The sequence below is a fragment of the Vicia villosa genome, linkage group LG5 (genome assembly GCF_029867415.1).
Source record: "Vicia villosa cultivar HV-30 ecotype Madison, WI linkage group LG5, Vvil1.0, whole genome shotgun sequence".
In the NCBI taxonomy this organism is placed as follows: domain Eukaryota; kingdom Viridiplantae; phylum Streptophyta; class Magnoliopsida; order Fabales; family Fabaceae; genus Vicia; species Vicia villosa.
The window spans coordinates 85,246,627-85,272,286 of NC_081184.1; the positions used below are offsets into that span (position 1 = coordinate 85,246,627).

At 36.1% G+C, this 25,660-nt stretch overlaps 4 protein-coding genes across 4 annotated transcripts; 2 read left to right on the forward strand and 2 right to left on the reverse strand.

Annotated features, from left to right (window-relative positions):
* Nucleotides 1–2,288: 2,288 nt before the first annotated feature.
* On the reverse strand, nucleotides 2,289–3,353 carry LOC131604936 (probable leucine-rich repeat receptor-like protein kinase At1g35710). The gene has a single exon (XM_058877350.1). It carries the CDS (start codon nucleotides 3,351–3,353, stop codon nucleotides 2,289–2,291), a length of 1,065 nt encoding a protein of 354 aa, XP_058733333.1.
* Nucleotides 3,354–11,986: 8,633 nt separating this feature from the next.
* Nucleotides 11,987–12,646, reverse strand: LOC131604938 (uncharacterized). Its single transcript, XM_058877351.1, has one exon. It carries the CDS (start codon nucleotides 12,644–12,646, stop codon nucleotides 11,987–11,989), a length of 660 nt encoding a protein of 219 aa, XP_058733334.1.
* Nucleotides 12,647–17,910: 5,264 nt separating this feature from the next.
* Nucleotides 17,911–19,396, forward strand: LOC131604939 (uncharacterized). The gene is made up of 2 exons (XM_058877352.1): nucleotides 17,911–19,041; nucleotides 19,187–19,396. The coding sequence occupies exons 1-2, from the start codon at nucleotides 17,911–17,913 to the stop codon at nucleotides 19,394–19,396; spliced, it is 1,341 nt and encodes a 446-aa protein (XP_058733335.1).
* Nucleotides 19,397–20,713: 1,317 nt separating this feature from the next.
* On the forward strand, nucleotides 20,714–23,971 carry LOC131604940 (uncharacterized). The gene is made up of 3 exons (XM_058877353.1): nucleotides 20,714–21,052; nucleotides 21,759–22,883; nucleotides 23,111–23,971. The coding sequence occupies exons 1-3, from the start codon at nucleotides 20,714–20,716 to the stop codon at nucleotides 23,969–23,971; spliced, it is 2,325 nt and encodes a 774-aa protein (XP_058733336.1).
* The last annotated feature ends 1,689 nt before the right edge of the window (nucleotides 23,972–25,660 follow it).

Genomic DNA, 25,660 nt, shown 5'->3' on the forward strand with positions numbered 1-25,660 from the left:
TTAGCTTTTATTCAGTGTGGCATGGCTGAGGGCGCATGATATGGTCGCAAGACCTGGGACGTCAGATCTGGAACGGATGAGATCATGTGGCTGGAGAGCGAGGGTGCATCATAGTCACGTGGAAAGCTGGTCACCGGATCCCTCTGAAATTAAAAGACCAGCGCGCCTTTTTTCGTTTGAAACGGGCCAATGGGACGTCTCCACGTAATCGTCTTCTTCACCGTTTTGGAGCCCAGATTTTGCTACGATTTGGCTTCTGCTTTGCTGCGATTTTATGAACAAACCCTCGTAGCGAAGTTCAAGAACATGGAACCTGCAAGAAGACAAACCAAAAACGCAAAACGAATGCCCATATTGATTCTAATCGGCCTTATGAACCTAATGAACCTGTTAATTGGGCCTGCAATCGCCCCTAGCTATGGATCCCTAATTTTCAAAACTCGAACCCTAACAATGGCAGTTCTTGATAGGAACGATTAAACGATAATTAAAATAGCCAGGTACGTTCACAGGATCATATTAAACCCGAGTACACAATCAAAATTCATTTATGATGCATGGAATTATGAAATCGAAGTTAGTTTATTTTGATGCAAACCGTGGCTCAGGGACGATGATTCGTGATGCTTCAAGCCTTGAATTTGACTGGGAAAGCTTCCTTGATGCTCCTGGAACGCAAATTGATCCTCAAATCTTTCTGAAAGTGGCTGCCAAATCGAATTCGAATTGCTTTGGAACTTGAATCTTTGAGAACTTAGTTAGGGTTCTTTGAGGCTGCAAAATCGTGTCCTTGCCATTTGGTGTGATTACCTACTTATATGTGAAGGATTTAGGGTTATGAAACTTGATTAAATCTTCACCAAATCAAATATTGAATTTGATTGAAACTTGATTTGTAAATGTTTCTAAAATAGTCAAATTTCAATCTTTTCCCACCAATCACACTTAGCACGAATTTGTTGTGATCATGTGGTATAATTGGTGATTGGAATCAAGTGAAAATAGAGTCAAACAAATCCCCCTCATATTTTCTCATATTATTTGATTTATATTATATTTTCCATGAATTAAATTCAATAAAAATATGAATATTAAACCAAAAAATTCATGGCATTGAATTAGACCTTCTTGATAACTTGAACAACAAGTTTGGACCTTAAAAACTTGGGCCTATTTGCAAAGAAATTCACTCTGAACCCGTTTCTTTCACATTTTTACCTTTAAAATTGTCCAACTTTGACAAAGCACATCTCCCTCAATTTTTAAGATATGGAGGAGTTCTAGGACTTTTTGGAAACCTCATGATGTCCTCTATAAGCCACTTTGGAAGTTTTTTTCCATTTGAGGATTTTATCTTGATGATATGGGCTTTGACAAAAAACTGCTTTTGGTTGACTTTCAAAAATAACCTATAATATTTTGATCCATATCTCTCAAATGAAGAATTTTTGTACTTGGCTTGTGAGATACATATTTGTAGGGAATTCAATTTCCTTTAAATTGAGCTTTGGATGGAAAATTTATGATGTTCCATGTGAAAGTTATGGCTGGTCAAAGTTCAGTTGACTTTAGGTCAAAAAAATCCTAATTTAGAAACTTTAGGTTTTGTTGATTTCTGATCTTTTCTTGATGAATCATGATCAATCCTTGATCAAATTATGAATGATACTTCCAAATAAGGATGTTGACCAAAAATCAGGAATTTTGACTACACTTTGACCACAGTTGACTTTTAGGTCAAACTAGTCGACTGTTGACTTTCTGAGCAATTGACTGGGCAATCCTTGGAATTAAAGCTTATAATTTGCCATAGAGATGGTTTTAAACATCATAAGCCATATGAAATCCATTGGAGACTTTGATTCATTGATTTTCTTTAGAGAATTCAAAACCCTAGTTCATTGAGCCATTGTTTAGGAGAGGGTGTCTTTGAGATGGGAAAATTTTGGGGTATGACAGATATCATTTTCATAATCAAACATCACCTGGGGCAGCATAGCCATATGTTCCAGCAAAAGATGTACAAATAGGTGAATTTGGCTTGAGAAACAATGCAGTACCAAAATCTTGCCACACCTTTAACAATATTAACCCTTTTAAACTAATCAAGCTCTATTGATTTCATATCATCAGTCAACATATCAGCCAAACTCCCTTTATCCATATACTAAAAATGTGTGCATCCCTGCAAAACAAAATCCATAAAGCTTCACAACGTTTCTGTGCCTTGTTTCTGTCATAGCTTCAACCTCACTTTCAAATGTTTCTATGTTCTTAGTGTCTGAATTCTATCCACTTTTCAAAATTTTCATTGCAAATATTTGGCCCCCTCTCAATTCTGCTTTGTAAACATTTCCAAATGCTCCTTCACCGATGCAATACTTGTTGTCAAAATTGTTTGTAGCTTCAATTATGTCATTGTATACAACTTTTCCATTGAAGTACCGAACTGAAAATGAATTTGTTATCTTAAATGAAGACTCTTTTAGCCTTGACATTCTTGCTTTTTTCTTATAGCATAAGAAAAATATGTCAACAAATACCAATGAAAGTAAAAGTGCACCTACTAAAGAAGCACCAATTGGAATCACAACTTTTTTCTTGTCATTTCCATTACCATTATGTTCACTTAGTGATACATTACATGGTTTAAAACCTTGGAAATTACCACATCGACCTTGGTTAATGCTCAAATCATATGAATTACAAGAGTTGAATTCGAAAATGCCATCTTTAGGAATGTTTCCCTCCAAATGATTGTAACAGAGGTTAAGATTCGACAAACTCAACATTCCGAAAATTTCATCAGGAATAGAACCTGATAAATTATTGTTAGAGATATTCAAGCTTATCAGTTTTGACAGCTTACCAATATTTGTAGGAATCTCCCCTGAAAAAGAATTGTAACTCAAATCCAAAGATTCTTGTAAGGAACCAAGGTTTCCAATTTGGAATGGAATTGTTCCATTCAAATGATTATTACTCAAATTTAAATCCAACAAGTTAGAACAATTTCCTATCTGAATCGGAATTTCTCCTAACAACGTGTTCATTGAAAAGTCTAAATATTGTAAATTAAAAAGATTTCCAATTTCAATTGGTATTTTACCCGAAAGCCTATTTCCACCCAAATTTAAATTATACATATTTGAAGAATATCCAATTTGTGAAGGAATAGTTCCAGTCGATAGGTTTGAAGATAGATCAAGATTTTGTAATTGTTCCAAATGAAAAATTTCACTTGGAATGTTGCCTTTTATTGAATTACCAGCCATTTTGAGTAATTGTAACTTTTTGCAGGATCCCCATTTTGGTGATAAACCACCTTCCACTTTATTATAGATGAAATCCATATAAGTAAGGTTTGGATAAATTCCGAAATCTTGATCTACATAACCAGTTAACTGATTGTGTTCAAGTCTAGCTCTATACAAAGAAGGGCAGTTTCTAAGACTTCTTGGAAAATGCACCTATGAAACTGTTGTAAGCTGCACTAAAATTTTCAAGTTTTCCACTTTTGCAAACTTGTGGTGGTAACTCACCAATGAAAATGTTCTCAGCAAGATGCAACACAACCAAAGATGAAAGGTTTTCGAATTCTTGTGGAACAAGACCATTTAAGTTGTTCTTGAAAAACCTTAGATCAGTTAGACTGGTCAATTTGCCAATACTTGGTGGGATTGGGCCAGAGAATTCGTTTTCATTCAATCTAAGAATGCTTAAATATTTACAATTTCCTAAAGACGAAGGAATAGGCCCAGAGAAATAGTTTCCATCAAGTACTAGAGAAGTCAAGTATTTTATGTTCCCTATTTCTTTCGGAAGTCGACCACCCAAAAGAGTATATTGAAAAACCAAATTCCTGATACTGATAAGTCCAATATTGCAACCAGACTCATCAATTTCTCCAGGAAACAAACAACGGTCTAATATACCTGATACGTCATTCTTTGAAACATTAAGCTCTATAATTTGAGTCAAATTGGATATATAAAGAGGCAAAGTTCCATTAAAATAATTAGCAGAAAGATCAAGAAATTGGAGTTTTGAAAGAACACCAATGTTTTCAAATATGACACCGGTGAGGTTGTTTGTTTTAAGATCAAGGTAAAGAAGGTTTGAAAAAACGGATACGTTTAAGTGATTAAGAGTATCTTGAAGTCCAGTTTAAGCTAAGTTTATAGCTGTCACAGCTTCTTTTGAATTACAAATGATACCTCTTCATGAACATGGTGTTTGTGTTGAACTTGAGTTGCTAATGATCCATGAATCAAGAATTGATTGTTAAGGGAGACTTTGTTTCCACTTTAACAAGGCTTCAAATTGTGTTAGCCCTGAAGTCTCTAAACACAGATTTAGCAGCATAAAAATTAACAAAGTAGCAGAAATTGAAAATGTGTGATTATGGTTATGGTTGGACATTGTTTAGTGTTCACAAAGTTCAGAAAATGGCTTTTTTTTCTTGAACAGCTTTATTTGTTTAATAAAGGGCTGTATAAATGCATTTAAGTTTGTAACCACATGATGTTTATTAAGTTTGACTTGGATTTGGCTTCTTTCTTCAATCTAGCAATTTAATGCCAATCACAAACTTGACTAAGCATCATCATACATTGGGATTTCATTTCATACGCAGTCCATCAATTACTAACTACCCCTAAAGTGTTAAAATAAGTGTCACTTTAGCACAAGAAGTGTGTTCTAAAATTAATATCATTTTATTTTTTCAAACTATTTATTTAAAAAAATAAATGACATGAAATGAAATAGAGTATGAAATAAATGACATGAAATGTATTATTTAAAAAAATAATAGCATAAAATACACCAAAAAAACACGATAGTGAAGAATATACTAATGAATGTAATGTTTAAAAAAATAAACATTATAAACTGATCATCCAAACCAAATCAAACTGAACCAAACCGGTTAGTTTGGTTCGGTTCCATTTTTGAAAAATTTTGAAAATCGAACCAAACCAAATCGATGGAAATATCATCGGATCAAACATTTTTTTGACCAAAAATCGGTCCAAACCGATCCGATTACATCCCTATATTTACTATTTGAGATATCCTATACTAAGAAAAATTAAAAATAAAAAATTATATGAAAAATAATAATTATACTTTTGTAATTATAAATAGAATTCTCGTATAATCACTTAAAAGTAAAGAATACAAGCAATGAATAGATGTCTAAGTATGGTAAAATCAAATAATACAATCTCTACAAATATATTCTTTGATAATGTTTACATTATCGCAACACACATTTCTATAATTTATTCCAAGCTAACATCAATCCATTAAAAATAAATTACCAACAAAATTAATATGTCCACTAAATTTTAACAGTTACAATTATGAGATCTCTCTTACAAAAGCATAACCTACCATAACGGAATATTTATAAGAACTTTCATCAACATTTAAAGAAACTTAATTATTCAAAATTAATTTTTGTTTCACTTAGATTGACATAACTATGACATCTTATATATTGTCAATATTTTACTTATACTTTTAAAATTATATGATACATTAAATCGAACTTCCTTAGTAAAATTTAAAAATTAAAATAATTTATTAATGTGATATATTCAATAAGAAATATTTATTTGACGATTAAATTTGTAAAATTTATTATTTTGATAAACTTATTAGGTTATTCTTAAAGTAACTTGATTTTTCATTTAAATATAAATTAAAATATGATTGTCCTTTTTTTAATTAATCAAATTTAAAGTTTTAATTTTTTTTAATTCATATAAAACGACTACTATATATTTTTCAATTTGTAATGATTAACGTTATAAGCGATGTTGGGCCGAATTTAATTTTTTTTAATAAATACTTAGACATGATTATCCAGTTGGAAGTCAAGATTAAATATTGAAACAAATTGGTAAGAAAATATTTAAAATAAGATTTTAAAAAAAGTCAGTATACTACGCAACCGAACACCAAATAAAAATACAATTTTAAATCTGCTGCTTATATTATAAATACTTAATTCAATATATGTATTACTAAATATTAAACTTTAACTCTATGTTTTCCATTTCAAGTAAAAATGAATTAAAACTATATAATATTATATAATATGATTAAATTATTTTTCGTGATTGTATTAGACTATTTTACATTTAGGTTTACTAGTTGCTTGTCCTGTGCGATGCAAGAATATATCTGGAATACACATATTCTTAATTTGAAATTATAATAATATAATAGTTTTATTGTTAAATTTACTTAAAAATATTCTTATTTTTGTTAATATTCATAAACAACATAAATATTATTAAAAAATAAATATTATAAAACTAAAAATATATATATAAAAAAAAGTTATACTTATTATCATGGATTTTTTTTAATAACTAACGTAGTTAGTGGAGTAATTTAAATCTTATTATTATTATTATTATTAATATTATTATTATTATTATTATTATTATTATTATTATTATTATTATTAAGAGAAATAAGTAGAGTATATTAATATAAAAAATTTAATATTGGTTGTCTTGTAACTTAAAATATAAGATAATTATTTCAATGCTTCATAGTATGATTTCATTATTTAAAATGAAATTAACATAAAATTAGTAAAAAAAGTTAAATAGACAACTTATTGTATTATATTTTACATTATTAATTTAAATAAAGAAAAGGAAGGAATGTGAATTTAAAATAAATGAAAAAATTTACCGAGATCAATGCAATAATTTACGACCTATGGTAATGAAATTAATTTAAATTCGTTTTCAAAACAATAATAAAAATTCATCTTCTAATCCATCATATCATATAATCCAATATTTTCAAAAATTCTAATAAAATAATTATTTTATGATGCTTGAAAGTCAATATTTTAAAAAAAAATCCATAAAATTTGAGAAAACAAAATGTTACATTTAAAAAGAGGAGATTTTTTTTTTGTCTAGACCAAAAATAAGAAGGCCATTACTTTAGCATTTTTTTTTTCATTTTATTATTTTTAAACCTTTATATTTTATCGTGTTTAAACTTTTGTATATTTTTTATTTTTAAAACTATATTAAAATACAAACTATCAAATTATTCATAATCTTTTTATAAAATCAATCAACATAAAAACTCATATTAACTTATTTTAAATTTATTTTTAAACTTTAATACTTTCTCGGACAATAGATACTTTTATTTATATTATATCTCACCCCATCGATAGCCTAACTTCTTCAATTACAATTTTATTAAGAAAAAATATATATTTTTCTCTTTTTTAAAGCCTATATCTAGAAAAATAATATAGAAGATAATTAAGAGAACAATAAAATTAGAAATTAAATAAAACAGAAAAAAATTAAGCAAGACACATTAATAATAACTATTAAATATGCTTGAATCTCAACCTCAAAAACTAGCTCTAAGGATGAAGTTGTCACCACAATTTTATACACCCAACAACCAAGAAACCTACTTAAGGTGAGATTTCAAACTCCAACAACACAACTATCAATTTCAACAATAATGAAAACATGATTTCGAAATTAGTAGTTGCATGATAAATATATGGTTTGAAAAACATGACTAAGAATTAGCAAATTATAAATAAAAAATTTAGTAAAAATATTGTTGAAGAAGTTGAATTATAGAGAGAGTGAATTAGATGAAGAAGTGAAATATGTATGACATATAAATTTGTATCTTTTGTTGCTTCAAAATTTACTGCTACAAAAAAATATAACTAAAAATTAATAAATATTAACAAAAAAATAAAGATATATTTTTTGTTGCAAGATGAATAATTAAATTAATAAAAAAAAACAGCACTGCTATTTGGAGCGAATGGTAAAAATGACGAATCATACGAACACGTTTTTTAAGGCACGTTCTATTTCACTAATTATAATTTTTTTTAAATAAATAAATATTGTTCACATAATTACCACACGATCTCATTTAGTAAAAGAATAAAAAATTCCCGCTAAATTTTAGCGCGTTAATTCTGCAACTTCTACAACCTATAACCCTTGTACAATATAGTGACGATGCCGTAATCCCTCATCCTAAAAATAAATTAATTCTCAATCGTTTTTATGGTAGCTTTACTGTTGTTTTTCGCCGCCTATGTCACCGCCATTGTCTGTTCTTGTTGTTCTAGCTGTCTAATACTCTACATCTCTTACAACTCTGGTTTTAACAAACAGTTTGCCAATTTCTTCTGTTTTGGCATTCACTTCAATTTCCAGTGAGTATAGTTTATAGTTTTTTTTTGTTTTCGGTTTGGTTTTAGCATTTTACCTTTTCATGTTTCTTCCATTTATTGATTTAATTATTTCTTAAAATTGTTTCATTAGTGGAGAAAAAGATTGCATCTAAAGAAGAAAGTAATCACATAAATGAAAATTATCATGATATTACAAGAATAATGCTCGATATTACAAGAAAATGATTGCATCTGAAGAAGAAAGTAATCACATAAACGGTATATACAAGGCGATCGCTAACGATCCAGCCCAACAAGACACGAAAAAGAAAACGGGCAAGAAACACCACCAAAAAGAAAAACCTACATCATGAGAATTTCAAGGTTTTTCCTATACATCCTATTTGCCCAAACTCTATAAATCACCGTATCGATAACCAAATCCTCAATCTTTCTCTTATCTACAAACTTTCCCAAAATACTGTTATTTCTAAACTTCCACGTAAATTATACGGTTTCAGTGAAACCGCATTTTAAAAGAGCAGCTCGCCACCCTTTACCCTTGCAAACTTGAGCAATCCACCTAATCTCATCATACCATTCACCCGGTTGGTGTTGCACCTGAAGCCAAGATAGAACCATTTGCCAAATTCTCCTAAGCCGCTGGCACCCAAAGAATAAGTGGTTATGAATTTCCGGGTTTGGACAGAAAAAACACTTGTCCTCCGTCAAAAGACCGAACTTCTTTAACCTGTCTTTAGTCGCGAGTCTGGTATGGCAAGCCTGCCAAAGAGTAAACTGGGCACGAGGCCTTGCCAAATTACAAAAAAATATCGTTCTCCAGAAAACTTTATCAGTACCACTGACCAAGGCCAAATATATTTTCTTTGACTTGAAACCATCTTGCATAAGCTGAATGTGCTGCTGATAGATAGGTCGCAGGTTCAGTATACACTTAAAAATCCAAGAGTGGCTATTCTTAATGTCTAAGCTCCATATAGATTTATCTTTGACATAATATGAAGCCACTTTATCCACAGACTATCAGATTTTTGACAAATGTTCCACAACAACTTTAGTAAATTAACCTGGTTCCAAAGAGAGAGATTTATAATGTTCAAACCTCCATTTGCTTTGGGGCTGCAAACTTTCTCCCAGGCTATCGGAGATTTACGGGAAATTGCTTTATCACTTGTCCAAAGAAAACTTCTACAGGAAGCATTGATCTTCTGAATAACTCCTTTGGGAAGAGGCAAACACTGCATCCAAAAATTAACCGTGGCAAAAATGACACTTTGAATAAGTTGTACCCTTCCCGTGTAAGAAAGGAGACGGGAACTCCAGTGAGTGATTCTGCACATAATTTTCTCAATAAGGACATCATAGTGCTTTATTGCTAGTTTCTTATTAGACATAGGGATCCCAAGATAGCAAAACGGAATTTTGCCTTCCGAAAAGCCAGTGATTTTCAATATGTCATCTTTTGTTTCCCAATCAACAACCCCAAAGAAAATAGAGCATTTTGTAGGGTTGACCTTGAGACCCATGGAGTTTAAGAAAGAATTGATTTTCTCCATCAAGAGGCTAATCGAAACCGCATCACCCTTAGCAAACAACAACAAATCATCAGCGAAGCAGAGATTAGTGATTTTCAAATTTTTGCATTTTGAATGGTACTTAAAATCAGGAATCTTCTCCAATTGGCAAAGAATTCTATTTAGATACTCCATGACCAAAATGAACAGCAAGGGGGAGATGGGATCCCCCTGCCTAATACCTCTCTTGGCTGACATCTTCACAGTGTGCTTACCATTAACCTTAAACATATATGACACCGTTTTAATAGTAGTCATTATCCACCCTATAAATTTTCCAGGGAAACCAAACTCACTTAGAATTTTCTCCAGAGCATCCCAATGCACCATGTCGTACGCTTTCTGAATGTCAATGTGAAGCATACATTTTGGAGCGCCATGCTTCCTTTCATAGCCCTTCAACAACTCGAAAGCCAACAATACATGATCGTGCAGATGCTGGCCAGGCACGAAGGCAGCCTGATTCTTACTTACAATGCACCCAATTAGGCTTCCTAGCCGGTTGTTTAAAATTTTTTAGATCACCTTGTAAATCGTAGTGCAACACGAAATGGGCCTATAATCTTTCATCATTCTCGCCTCTTTATGTTTTGGGATTAGAGCAACAACAACACTGTTGAAACCTTTATGCAGCCTGTTATGAGTGAAAAAGTCTTGAATAGCAGCAGTGACATCATTTCCTACAATGTTCCAAGCATCCTTGAAAAATCCCGAACCAAAGCCGTCCAGCCCAGGAGTAGTGTTGATTCCCATCTCCTTAATAGCTTTGGTTATTTCACAGTTTGTAACAGGACCCTCTAGGAAATCCCTCTGAAGCTAGTTTAGAGTATTGCCTTTTCTAATAGCAGGAATATTAATTCCCAACAAGTTGCTGTCAGTGGAGCCAAGAAGACCTCCATAGAACTCCAACACCTCCTTTTCAATGTCCTCTTGACTAGTTATAATACTGCCATCTTCCTTATGTAATAATTGGATGGTATTTTGTTTAAGTCTTCCTCTAATAGATGCATGGGAGTACCAATTGTTTCCGTCTCCAAGCCTAATCCAATCCAACTTAGCCTTTTGTTTCAGGTCGCTTTCCTCCACCGCATTAAGAGTCATCAAATTATTAGACCAAGTTTGAACATTCTCAATTTTATCAATATTGAATCTGTTAGTGCAGAGCTCAATTTGAGCCTTTTCAAGCTCCTGCCTGGCTGCATCTATTTTCCTCTTCATATCATGGAAAGGAGTGCAAAGAACTCTTAACACATCTTTCAGCCTCTTTAGTTTCACCCATAACACATACATAGGGTTCCCCGATATAGGAATCCTCCAATTTTTCTCAACAGCATCATGAAACCCTGTGATCCTAGCCTAACTATTTATGTACTTGAAATTGCCTCTGAAATGGTTATGCTTTATTGTTATTTTTAGACATAATAAACTGTGGTCAGAAATGGTAGGAGGCATGATGATTAAAGTAGAATCAATGTTCTGCTGCAGCCACGTTAAGTTCCCCAAAAACCCGTCAATTCTCGAATAGATGGTGTTCTCAACTTGCTTATTCAACCAGGTGAAGTAGTCACCAGTACTGTCTATTTCATACACCCCAACACTTTGCATCATCTCTTTAAAATCAGAAGTTTCAGCTTCAGTGACATCTCTACCCCCAATTCTGTCTTGGGCATGAATCACATTGTTGAAATCACCAAGTAAGCACTAAGAGTCATGATTCTGAACCTGCAAATTCACAATGTCTTTCCATAGCTTTCTCCTATCCTCCAAGTGGTTCATCGCATAGATGGAAGTAAGCCAATTAAGGAACTCACCATTTTTGTTATAAACTCCACAGTGTAGCAACTGACTAGTGCTGCTAATTGGTTTAACATCAACTTTGTTGTCATCCCAAAGTAACCAAATTCTCCCATTTTCATGATGATCATAATTGTCAAGGTACTTTTCATGCACATTAAGCTTATTTCTAATAGCCACTGCCTTATTTCTTTTCACTCTAGTTTCCAAAAGAACTATGATTGTAGGATTTAGACCCTTGGGAAGGGAAATAATTTTTCTAGTCTTTCCTACCTTATTGAGTCCCCTAACATTCCAAGAAACAATCATGGCACCTTGTCTTGTACCAACAAGGAGGCATTCAAATCTCCAAGAGGTCCAAAATCATTTGTGCATTGAATCCTAGGTGTACATGCTTCTATCACTGCTTCTTACCACTCCTCTGCACTTTGGTCCAGTCAGTATCATCATCCTTGGTAGTAGTCACTCCCTTATTACTTGATTCAGCTGCATCAATGCTGTTCAGATTAGGAGGAAATTTTGGTTTCCATACTTTCTCCTTCTTCACTAGAGGTTTATCACAAATGTGGCCGAATTTCTTGCATTTACCACAAAACTTCGGCTTCCATTCGTATTCCAAAACTTGAGTCATCTTGTTCCCTTCTGTGTCTTTGATAACAATCTCTGTAGGAAGCTCCTGGGTGATATCAACTTCTATTAGAATTCGAGCATATGAGACTCTGAGCCTTTGTGCAGTGCATTCGTCAGTAACAATTTGAGTCCCCAAAATACTTCCAATTCTCCCTAAACTTCTGGCTCCCCATAGATATAAAGGTAGATGAGGAAGAGTGACCCTAATTGGTATAGTTTTGAGAATGTCTCTCTTCAAATTAAAATCTGGCGACCAATCTCTGATTAACATTGGCATATTCAGTATAGTGTAAGGCCCTTTAGATAACACAGCTTCTTTCTCCTGGAATGAGTGTAATCGCATGATGAAGTACCCTTCATCATTGTAGAATAAGTCTGGAAGCTTCACAAAATTCCAGTTCCTTTCTATGAATTGTTTAACTGAAGTCATGCTAATATCACGCCCAATAACGTACATGATTAGGGCTTATTCCCAGTATTTGAGCTCTCCAATAATGTCCTCCACTTCAATCTCAGCCTCCAACACTCCATTCACCACAGTGGGTGCAATGAATTCAAGAGACATCCCATTCTCTGTATTCCGATTTTCGCTAATTACGTCTTTCCATAACTTCCTTGGCTCCTCCTCTTTTAGAGCTACAGATTTCTTCTCTGGTGTAAGAGTACTTTTCGGAGAAGAAATTAAGGTTTCGTCTTTTTCTGATTCAGAAGAATCAACTACCATGACCACCAAGTTTGCATTATTTGTTTAATAAAGGGCTTTATAAATGCATTTAAGTTTGTAACCACCTAATGTTTATTAAGTTTGACTTGGATTTGGCCTCTTTCTTCGATCTAGCAATTTAATGCCAATCACAAACTTGACTAAGCATCATCACACAATGGGATTTCATTTAATACGCAGTCCATCAATTTCTAACTACCCCTAAAGTGTTAAATAAGTGTCACTTTAGCACAACAAGTGTGTTTTAATATCATTTTATTTTTTCAATATACTATTTATTTATTTATAATTTACACCTAAATTATTATTATATATATATATATATATAGAGTTTATATTTTCCTTTTTCAAGCATCATGTTTTTGCCCTTAAGCATTGACCGAACCATGTCAAGGACTGTTCGATTCTTCCTTTCAGCAACCCCATTTTGTTGAGGTGAGTATGCTGCAGTTAGAAATCTCCTTATGCCTTGCTCTTCACAATACTTCATAAAGGTTGTTGAGGTATACTCTCCTCCTCTATCAGATCGAAGAGCTTTGATGTGTCGATTAGTTATCTTCTCCACCATTACTTTAAACTTCTTAAATGTGTCGAGTGCTTCAGATTTTTCTTTCAAGAAATAGACCCAAGTCTTCCTTGAAAAATCATCAATGAAGGAGATGAAATACTTCTTTCCACTAAAGGATTCTGGAGTGATTGGTCCACAAATATCAGTGTGAATTAATTCAAGGATGTGCTTAGCCTGATATTCTGACTTCTTCTAAAAGGAAGTTATTGTTTGCTTACCAAGTATACACTCTTCACAAAATTTTCTTTCATATTCCATGCTAGGTAGTCCATGCACCATGTTCTTCTTTGCTAATCTCTTTATCCCAGCATGATGTAGATGACAAAACCGCAGATGCCACAAGGTCGACTGGTCTTTGACATTAACTTTCAACCATTTTTCTCGAATGCTTCTTAGATTCAGTTTGTACACTCGATTTCCCTCCGTTTCGACTTGGGCAATCAAATCCTCTAATTTATCCTTCATATGCAGTATTCGATCCTTCATGAATATCGAATAACCCTTCTCTGTGAGTTATCCCAAACCCAAAATATTTGCTTTGAGTTATGGCACAAAATAGATGTCTTGAATTGACCCAAGCAAGTCATCCTTTTGCAAGTAACAAATTGTTCCTTTGCCTTAAACCTTCACCTTTGATGCATCTCCAAAGGATACATGACCATCTTCAATCTTTTTTATTTCTTTGAATAGGTGTTTGTGACCACACATATGATTGCTTGCCCTTGAGTCAAGATACCACATAGTGTCATTCTCTGTGCTTACCTCCTTTTGAGTCATCAATAGGAATCCTTCATTCGATTCTGTCTCAAGGATAAAATTTGTTGTCTCTTTCACCTTTCTTCTGAGTCGACAATCTTTGCAAGATGTCCTCCTTTACCACAGTTATAGCATCTGTAGGAGTTGCTTGTTACATTTGTAGCATTCGATGTTGGAGTAGTTCGATCTACCACCTCTCGGACCACGTCCTCTACCTCGCCAATTTTGTTGGCTTGCCTGTCTTCTCTCAAACTTGTCGTTTTGATAACTTCGACCACCATCTAGACCTCCACGGCCACGTCCTCTCCCATGCCAATTTTGAGAAAAGAGTGCCCTTTCGTCTCTAGTGGATTCCTTTGTTAGATATGCATTATCAAGTGTCTCCTCCTTCCTCTGTATTTTGCGATGTTCATGTGCCTCAAGTGAACCAGCGATTTCTTCGACAGTTATTGTCGAGAGATCCTTCGATTCTTCTATTGCACATACTATGTTTTCGAATTTGTTTATCAAAGATCTTAGAATCTTTTCGATAACACGAGCATCAGTCATTGCTTCTCCATTTCATTTCAGTTGGTTTACACTTGTTTGTACACGCGTGATGTAGTAAACTCCGACTCCTTCATCTTCATTCTTTCTGATTCTCCTCGAAGAGTTTGTAATCGAACTTGCTTGACTTTATCTGCTCCTTTGAACGCCTTTTCTAAAGTTTCCCATGCTTCCTTTGACATATTTGAACCAGCGATCTTTTCAAATCCTGATTCGTCTACAGCTCTAAACAACATGTATAATGTTGTTTTGTCTTTAGACCGCGTCTCTTTCAACGCCTTGTTCTGGGCTGCTGTGTTTCCCGTCGTGTTTTCTGGTTCTTCAAACCCAACATCTACTACTTCCCATACATCTAACGATCCAAGCAGCGCCTTCATCTGGATGCTCCAGTTTTCATAATTTGATTTTGATAATTAAGGCAGTGGCATTTGACTCATCATATTTGCCATAAGCTCTGATGCCAATTTGAAGGAAGCAAGACTCTTCTATTGATATTGATAGTTTTCACAATATGTTAAGAATTGTTACAATGAGGTCTTTATATAGAGACCAAGAGATAAGAGAGAAAGGTTATAGCATTTAATAAATTGTTATTTCCTAGGAGAAACAAACTTTTAACTACCCAAGAGAATCTAACTTTTTTGCTGCCCAATGTAGCATTTAAGTTTATCCAACAAACTACACAAGATACAAACTTTGATGCTTTTGCCTCCAATGCCACTAGGAAATTTTCCTTAATACGTTGTGAGAAGGGTACCAACCATGCTGAGGGACCAAAGATGATTTAGGGGTTAAAACAGTTCAGCCTCTACGAGTTCTCGTGCTAAAAGGATCATGAAGTGGTATGATTTAGAAAGACATTGGGGATCGGGGCGAGTGAACACGCTTACCCTTCACCCTTCCAAGTCTCTCTCACACTAGTTCAAGTGCCACCATTTTGGTTCGAGCTCTCTTTGTCCAAATGTGTCTCACTGGAATCTCCAGCTTTCATGTCTATAAAGTGCAATCATGCTGAGAATTGTTGCTAAATTATAGGGAGACTTGATTCACTCGATTTGGACCATTGGTAGATAAATATATCAATACCATAATACTAAAAGAGGGTTAATAACATAGAAAAATACACCTTTATAGTAGCTTCTCACCTCATTTGAGTTTAGGTCTCAATATCCTAACCACTTTAAAGCCTCTTATAGCTCTTTTACATTAGGGAAGGTCACGCTTGCTTATTGTACTTTTAGCAAGTACAAATATTAATATTGATTACACACGGTAAACAATCTTAACCATCAATTTTTGATTTGTGAACTAGATTTGTTAAAGCAACCTTTTGTTAACGTAAAAAATCATGTTTGTGATCTAAACTAACTATTAAAACCGTGGCATATTTATGTATTCTAAGCAGTATTTGTTGTTAATATGAAACTCCTTTATTAAAAATATAGGTAACTGTTACCCTTAAAAAAATTCTTAGAGGAAAAACAAGACACGTGCCCTCATCAGAAGACTCCCACATTCAAACAGGAAACCTGCACAAAAGTAAAACAAAGCCAAAATCGACATTAGATGATGTCGAGATGGTTAGGAGTCGAAGCAAGAGCAGAAGTCGAACCTGGAGGTTCCACACTTAGCAATTTTTATAGATGAAGTGTTCGATGGTGGGATGCAGTGTCGACAGAAGACGGTTATCAGGAACAGATGAAGTGCGAGACTTCAAAAATCAAAGTTTGAAATATCAAGGAAACGGTTACAAGACCAAAATCGTGTGCCAAAGGCGCCAAAACACAAAGAAAGATCCTGTGAGGCCGTTGCTGATTATTTGAATCTTAGTCGTAGATTGTACTAGGTGGTTACTTCATGTAAAGCATATAAGTGTTCACTATTACAATCAATCTACTTGCTTACACTCTGCCCAATTTCCGCCCTTCAGGAAACAAGAGTTGCTAAGAGTTCTGATGTATGTGAATCACCATCTTTAATTTCAATGCAATCCTTTTACTGTTTAATTATATGCTTCGAAACTATCATCTACATTGTGCTTTTTAACCAATATGTGTTTGTCTTTTAATTATTGTTTCATATAAGTAAACTGAAACTGGTTGTAGTCATCAGAAAACCACCCTTGAGTCGACACCATCTGGTGGTCAAGAGTCACCCCCAGAGGTTTAGAGTCAAAGTAGTCACAATATCACAAAGTTTAAGTCTAAGTTCGTCCCGTCGGTCACGAGTCACCTGTCGGTCGAATCTAGCAGTTAGTGTGGAAAAGCATTGTATTTGTCACCAGTCTAAGAAAATCGTCTCTTAGGCAAACACTTCGACGAGATAAGTACAACTCCAAAGAACTTTAGCACGTGGTCCTAAGATCAACTGGTCGATCTTGCAAGTAACCCTTGGTTTCAAGGCTTTGGGAAGACCAGCGGTTGTTCACCAATTTCCATAGTGAACAAAATGGAACGCCCAGTGGGACCGTCGTGCTAATTATTATTTCGTTATATGTATGACGAAAACACCCAAAAAGGTTAGGTCTAGGATGACGAAAAGACCTAACCCAAATAACATTGATGAAGTCCCTTCACACTCTCTAGACTCCTCCAACACAGTGCTTACTCCGGTCGACCCAGTGACTGGTGCAGAGACAGATGCTGTAGTTCTGAGAATGGTAACAACAGATATCCTTGTGATATCACCAGGGGGAACTAGAGCAAGAGGTACATCATTTCGACACAATGTACCTCGTTTCGGAACCGCTGACCCCACATATGGAATGCTGTATTCCTTGATGGTTGGGAGTCAGTCGACGTTAAGTCCTGCTTTAGTGTCAGATGCACAAGGATCCACACCAGGTGCCCAAAATAGGACAAATCAGAACAGAGCTGTACCTTTGTCGAGCACGTCTGTAGCTGTGCTTAGGCAACAGATGGACGATAGCAATCATGAGTTGGTAAACATGCTGACTAACTAAAAAGGAACTGTCTTTAATCCTATAATGCAGGAATCAGCAGAATCGAATAGACAGGTGGTCGATCAACTCACTCAACTATGCAACTATCTGAGGGCACCTCAGACGACCGGTTGACAACCTCCTCAAGCTCACAGGCAGATGGTTGTGCACACACCTACAAAAGACGATTCATTGGATGAAGAAATAGTACCACAAAATCAAATCCCCAAGTGGCGACCAAATCAAGGTGGAGTACGAGGGAGACAACAGGTTGTGATGGTGGGTCGACAACAGGATGCAGATCAATTTGTTGAGCAATATCAACAAGAAGAAGTAGCCATGGAGAATAACCTTACTACAATGATCGAAAGGATTATGGCTAGAAATAGAATGAATACTCCATTACAAAGGCCGACATATTCTTCCCCGTTAGCTGAATACATTGTACAGAAAGAGAATCCTAGGGGCTGGAAAATACCTAAGTACACCAAGTTCGGAGGTAAAACTGGGGAATCGACAGTCGAGCATATTGCTAGATATCTGACTGAATCAGGGGACATGGCGAATAACGAAAGCCTCAGAGTTAAGCATTTTCCATTGTCTCTTACAAAGGAAGCGTTCACTTGGTTTACTACATTACCCCCCAACTCTGTCGATTCATGGACAAAATTGGAAAAGCTTTTCCATGAGCAGTTTTACGAAGGCCATTTGAAAATCAGTCTGGTCGAAATGTCGAGCATCAAAAGGAGGTTCACAGAGACCATCGACGACTATCTGAATAGGTTTAGGTCATTTAAAGCAAAATGTTTCATGCAGGTGCCTGAACATGAACTGGTTCAGATGGCGGCAGGAGGGTTAGATTATTCCATTAGGAAGAAAATAGACCCAACTTTTGTCAAAAGTATGTCGCAGTTAGCTGATAGGGTTCGACACCTTGAACGCTTAAGACTAGAAAAATTCAGGCATACCAAGGCAAAAGCTAAAAAGGAAAAGGTAGCTTACGTCGATTATGATGATACAGACCCCATATATGAAGCTGACTACATCTCATCGACAGAGGCAGAGATTGATCTGGCCGAAATGAAACCAGGGCCAGCATACGAATGTAAATCATTGTTTCCGTCGAAAGGAAAAAATGTCTCTGTTGATAACAATTCGAAATTCCCTGCTAAAACTTACACTTTTGATATTAGTAAATGCGAGGAAATTTTCGATGTATTAGTTAAAGATGGCCAGATTTTAGTACCCCCAAATACTAAACTACCACCATTAGAACATCGACAAAAAAAAGTATTTTGCAAGTATCATAATTTTCTTGGGCATTCAATCTCTCGATGTTTTCTTTTCAGGGATCTGGTCCATAAGTCACTTCACGAAGGTCGACTGAAATCTGCTGCCAGAAGGATGAAAAATCGACGCTGACCCACTCAAACAGGAAGAGGCTTTGTTTGCTGACCCTGTCGATATCAACATGGTGGAACTGATTGAGATACCTGATGACATGCTGGAAGAAAGCACCGGCGAAACTCCCCAAGTTCGACTTGCTGATATGTACCCCAAACATGATGAAGATTTGTTGGATTTCCTTTTCGATGCAGGAATCAGGATTCCCAAGTGGGGTTGTGCTCCAGATGCAGTGCTTTGACTGACAGAGTTGCTGCAGAGAATTTCCAAAAGCTGCAGTTGGAATGAGGCAGAGCCCAATGGGAAAGGAGGGACCCTAAAAAAGCATCTCAAAATAGGCCAAGAAGCTATGTGCCTCCAGCTGCTGCGCCCAAAGGCACTTGGATCAAGCCTCAGATGTCGCGGGAAAAACCTGAATTCGTCGAAGCTGAGAAGGACAGGAAGGGAAAAGCTCCAATGAGTTATCATTTGGAGATTCATTCAGAGAGAAAGAGCCACATATCTGAGAACTACATGGGCAAAAATCCCATGAGTCGAACCCAATGGAGGTGTTTTCAAAGAAGGAAGCAGGCTGAAAGGCAAGTCGCTGCTGCTGCTAGGCAGGCTGCAAATGAAAAGGTCTACAAAAAGAAGCAATATAAGGTGAAGGTCGATTCAGCTGTCAAGCAACAAATCAAGGAATTTGTTGGTAAACCTGCTACCAAGGATCCAGATGAAGCAACAGACAGCTTTGCTTCTGATTCAGGAGAGAGTCTCGATATCCTAGTCAATGTGGTGTCGATCTTGCCCCAGGAGTTCAACGTCCCGACCGAAGCTGAGGATATGGACGAAACTGCTGCTGCTGAAATGGCCTTGCATAGGCCTACATGTTACTTTGTGATGAACAATGGTTCCATAGAGAACCAAGATGCGTTTTTCGAATGCCCAGATATGACGATGAGAGGCCATTTGAAACCTTTACTAATAAGAGCTAAAGTAGAGGAGGTAGCTGTGAACAGAGTGTTGGTCGATTGTGGTGCGACATTGAACATTATACCACATCACATGCTGAAGAAAATTGGAATGTTTGACACTGATATTAGATCTCATAACGTGGTCCTTTCAGACTACGAAGGAAGCACCAAAAACACAATGGGTGTCATTCAACTGAGTATCACTGTCGGCTCGGTGACTCGACCAACCATCTTCATGGTTATCAAAGGAAAGCCCAGTTACAACCTGCTAATTGGAAGGGAATGGTTACATGGTGTAGGAGCTGTACCATCATCCATGCACCAACGGTTAATTATCTGGAGGGAATATGGTATTGTCGAGAATATTGAGGACGACCAAAGCTTTTTCATGGCTGATGTTAACAATATTGGTCAAAAGCAGTTCGACATGAAGCTGGCCAACATAGCCCCTTTCCAGCCAACTGAAGATTTCTACCCAAACCTCAGTGAAGCATTTGTCTCCTGAAAATTACACGAGACCCATGGCTTTATCTGGGATGTGGAGCCTTTAGAGGATCCATACCTGTCAGACCCTGTGCCATTAGGCTGGGGAAACACAACTGGTGATGTCTGAACTAGAAGCTCTAAAAAGGATTTCGGCATATATTGCTGAAAACAAAATCAATTCGACTTTAAAACCTGAAACCGACATGGTTGACAAAGAAAATCAAATACAAGATATAAATGACAGTTCGACCACAAAAGCAGAAACATCAAAAGAAGACGTCGATAATCAGCATTTCGACTGCATATACAACGACGAACCTTTAGGGTTCGAAAAGGATCCTATGGCGCCAAAGAAGATGCAACCACAAGATCCTTTGGAAGAAATCGATCCGGGCAAAGAGGGAGATAAGAGACCCACATTCATCAGCGTCAACATATACCCAGAACTCAGGTCGCAGGTAATTTTATCATTAAAAGAATTTAAAGATTGCTTCGCATGGGATTATAATGAAATGCCTGGATTGATCAGGGAATTGGTTGAATTAAAATTGCCAATACAAGCTGTCAAGAAACCAGTAAAACAAACACCTCGACGTTTTGCGCCAGCAATAATGTCGAAGATAAAGGAAGAGGTCGAACGACTCTTAAGAGCAAGTTCATAAGAAATTCATGGTACGTTGAATGGTTAGAGAACATAGTACCAATTATGGAAAAGAATGGGAAGCTAAGGGTATGCATTGATTTTAGAGATCTAAATGCTGCTACCCCAAAAGATGAGTATGCCATGCCGATAGCATAAATGTTAATCGATTCAGCGGCAGGTTTTGAATATTTAAGTATGTTACATGGTTATGCAAGTTATAACCAAGTTTTTATTGCAGAAGAAGACATGCCGAAGACGGCATTTTGATGCTCGGGGGCATTAGGAACATATGAATGGGTGGTTATGCCATTCGGCCTGAAGAATGCCGGTGCCACGTACCAAAGGGTAATGAATTCTATGTTTCATGACTTTATTGAAGAATTTATGCAAATATATATCGAGGATATTGTCATAAAGTCGACCTGCAGGTCGACACACTTAGAGCATCTTAGGAATCTTTCGAAAGAATGAGGAAACATGGATTAAAAATGAATCCATTAAAATGTGCTTTTTGTGTGCAGGCAGGAGATTTCCTTGGCTTTGTAGTGCATAAAAATGGTATAGAAGTCAACCAAAGCAAGACCAAAGCCATTATGGATATTAAACCTCCATCGACAAAGAAGGAACTTCAATCTTTATTAGGGAAGATAAATTTCTTAAGGAGGTTTATATCTAACTTAAGTGGAAAGACGAAGGCGTTCTCACCACTACTTCAAATGAAGAACGAAGACTTCATCTGGCAAAGTCAGCATCAAGAGGCTTTCGACAGGATCAAAGAATATCTGACGAAACCTCCAATATTGGCACCACCTGTCAGAAGCAGGCCCATGAGGTTGTACATTGCAGTCTCGGAATCGACTATAGGAAGTATGTTAGTTCAAGAAAATGAAAAGGGTGTCGAAAGACCGGTGTACTACCTTATTCGAATGTTAAATGATCCTGAAACTAGGTATAGTGATATAGAAAAACTATGCCTGTGTCTGTATTTCTCTTGTATGAAGTTGAAGCAATATATAAAACCAGTTGATGTGTATGTTTCTTTGCATTCTGATATTATTAAGCACATGTTGTCTAAACCAATTTTACATAGTCTAATTGGTAAATGGGCATTAGCATTAATTGAATATTCCCTAACATATGCTCCTCTGAAAGCAATGAAAGGGCAAGTGGTAGCAGACTTCCTGGTCGACCATTCTATGGTTGAAATTCCTAAAAATTATGTCGACTTGGCACCTTGGAAATTGTATTTCGATGGGTCCAGTCACAAATATGGAACGGGTATTGGAGGAATCATAATTTCTCCAGATGGAATTCCAGCAGAGTTCAAGTACTCAATAGCTGGTATGTGTACCAACAATGAGGCTGAATATGAAGCCTTAATAACTGGACTTGAACTGCTGCTAGAATTGGGGGCAAGGAATGTCGAAATTATGGGAGATTCTGAGTTGGTAGTAAAGCAAGTCTCCAAGGAGTACAAATGCGTTAAAGAAAATCTAATTATGTACTTGGTAGTGGCGAACAGATTGCTTAGAAGATTCAAATCAGCGAATATTCGACATATACCCAGGCAAGAAAATCAAGAAGCCAATGATCTAGCACAAGAGGTGTCAAGATATAAGAGAGGCGGTGATGAAGAGCCTATTCAGGTGAGTGAAATAATTCGAGCAACTGTGTTATCCCCCTCAGACTTGTCTATGATAAAATCAGGGGCAGCCGACGCCAAAAATTTCGAAATTTTTACAATCGATAATGGTCGAGAAGACGACTAGCGTAAGCCATTGTTGGAATAACTGCGAACCCTACAGGTTTGACAGATCAGAAAATAAATTACAGGGCTCTTAGTTTCGTCTTGTTGGAAAACGAACTATTCAAGAAAACACCCGAAGGAGTGCTCCTCAAGTGTCTAGGAGAGAGCAAAGCTTATCTGGCCGTGTTGAATGTACACAGCGGGGCTTGCGGAGCACATCAAGTTGGCAATAAGATGAAGTGTACTCTAATGCGCTCGGGAGTTTATTGGCCATCAATGTTAAAAGACTTCATAGAATTCACAAAAGGATGTCAAGAGTGTCACATGCATGGGGGCATTCAGCACGTCCCTGCAAGCGAGTTGCATGCTATTGTGATGCCTTGGCTGTTTAGAGGGTGGGCTTTAGACGTAATCGGGGAAATAAAACCAGCATCGTCGAAGCAGCAGAGATATATTTTGGTCGGTATTGATTACTTTACAAAGTGGGTCGAAGCCATAGCTTTGAGAAACGTCGACCAAGAAGCTGTGATAGATTTCATACAAGATCACATTATATGTCGATTTGGGATACCGGAGACTATCACAACCGACCAAGGAACCGTGTTCACTGGAAAGAAAATGCAGGAGTTCGCCCAGGAGGTTGACATAAAGTTACTGACGTCGACGCCATACTATGCCCAGGAGAATGGTCAAGTCGAAGCTGCCAACAAAGTAATAATCAACCTAATAAAGAAGTATGTAGGAAAAAAGCCGAAAACTTGGCATCACTCTTTAAGTCAGGCCCTGTGGGCATGTCGAACATCTCCCAAAGAGGCAACTGGCACGACACCGTTTAGATTGACATATGGACACGACGTTGTGTTACCAGTCGAAGTATATGTTCAATCAGTAAGGATACAAAGACAGCATGAGATACCATTCGAAGACTATTGGAGTATGATGAGAGATGAGCTCGTCGATTTAGATGAAGAAAGAATGTTGGTGTAGCAACCTGCCCTAAAAATTAGACTTAGAGTCGCCACCTATTCTGAAGGGCAAATAGGAAACTCTACGCAGTATAGAGATCGGGGTAAGATTATTATAATCAGGTTAAGGGAAGGTGTTAGGCACCCTCAACCCTTTCCTATGGCTTTGAATTTAAGGTAACAGTTTTATGGCAAAATTATAAAGGTTAATAGCTAAGGAAGTGAAAAGGGCAAAATTGAGATTTTAGGGAGGGGGACTCGCCTTGGTTATCCAAGTGCCTACGTATCTCCTTAGGGAGAATCAGAGTCAACGTAGTTCGGGCACAAGGTTGTACGCCTTATGTCATACCCCAAAATTTGCCCATGCTATTTTCCATACAAAGCTCCAAAACACAGTCTCCCACACAGAAGCTCTAAACTAGGGTTTGACTAATTCAAGGGAAAGTCATTGAATCAATGGCTCAAGGTGGTTCCATAAGGTCACTAACATCCCAAAGCATCTCCATATAAAGTTTCAAGTCAAATAGAACAAATTTGGCTCCTCAAATCTTGATTAGGTCAACAGTCGACTCTCAAGGGCAAAACAGTCATTTCAGGTCAAAATACAGTCAAAGTTCAAGATACTTGGTCAACAATATCCTCATAACCCTAAAATCATCATTTGATCAAGGATTGATCATGATGATGCAAGGAAAGATCAGAAAAGTCAAAAGTCAAAGGTTACTATTTTGGGCATGAACTGAAAAAGTCAACCAAACTTTGAAAATTCACCAAATATTCATACTTCATCAGAAAAATTCCCACCAAAGCTCATTTTGAAGGGAATTCATTCCTCTATCCAATGGTCCAAGAATCAAAGCCCATAGGTCAATGGTTTAAGAGATATGGCTTCATATATTATAGGTCCTTTTCAAAAGTCAACAAAAAGGCATGTTTTTCAAAAGGTCATAAAATAAAAATGGAAAATGATTTTGATATGAGACCAAAGGCATTGGATAAAGGACTCTCTAAGGTTTCCAAAATGTCCTAGAACACCCCCATACCTCAAAAATTGAGAGAGATACACCTTGTCAAAGTTAGGCTATTTTAGAAGGGAAAGTGTGAAGGAATTTTGGATTTCTTGCTAATGGGCCTATTCTTTTTCTTCCAAACTTGGTCCTTATGATATTAGGGGCCCATAAATCATTATCCACGAATTTACTTGATTTAAATTAATTTTATAGAATTTTTTATTCATTCAAAATTCAATAAAATTAAAGAAAATCAAAAGATTGAAAAGAAAATTTGATTAGAATCAAATCTAATCACAATGATGCTTCATTATACATATATTTTCGTGCAAAATAAATATGTGAAGGAAAGATTGAGTTTGGATCAAATTAGAAACATATTTTCCAAAGAATTTTCAATCAAATTTTCTTAAATGGCAATCAAAGATTTATCAAGATTTCCCTCAGTTTTATTGACCTAATAGCACCTCTATAAGTAGAAAAACAAATTCAGATGCAGGGTTTCAAGTTTGGCAGCCCCTAGAGAACCCAAATCGATTCCAAAACTCCGAGCAAAAACTCAATTTCAAATTCTGAATTACAGGACACTTCAGGTTGTTTTGTTGATTGCAACTTGTTCCTGGACCTCCAAGGAAGCTGTTACGATCAATACCAAGGTTCAGAATCGCAAGAACACCAACGTATACCCCTGGGTTTGTCAA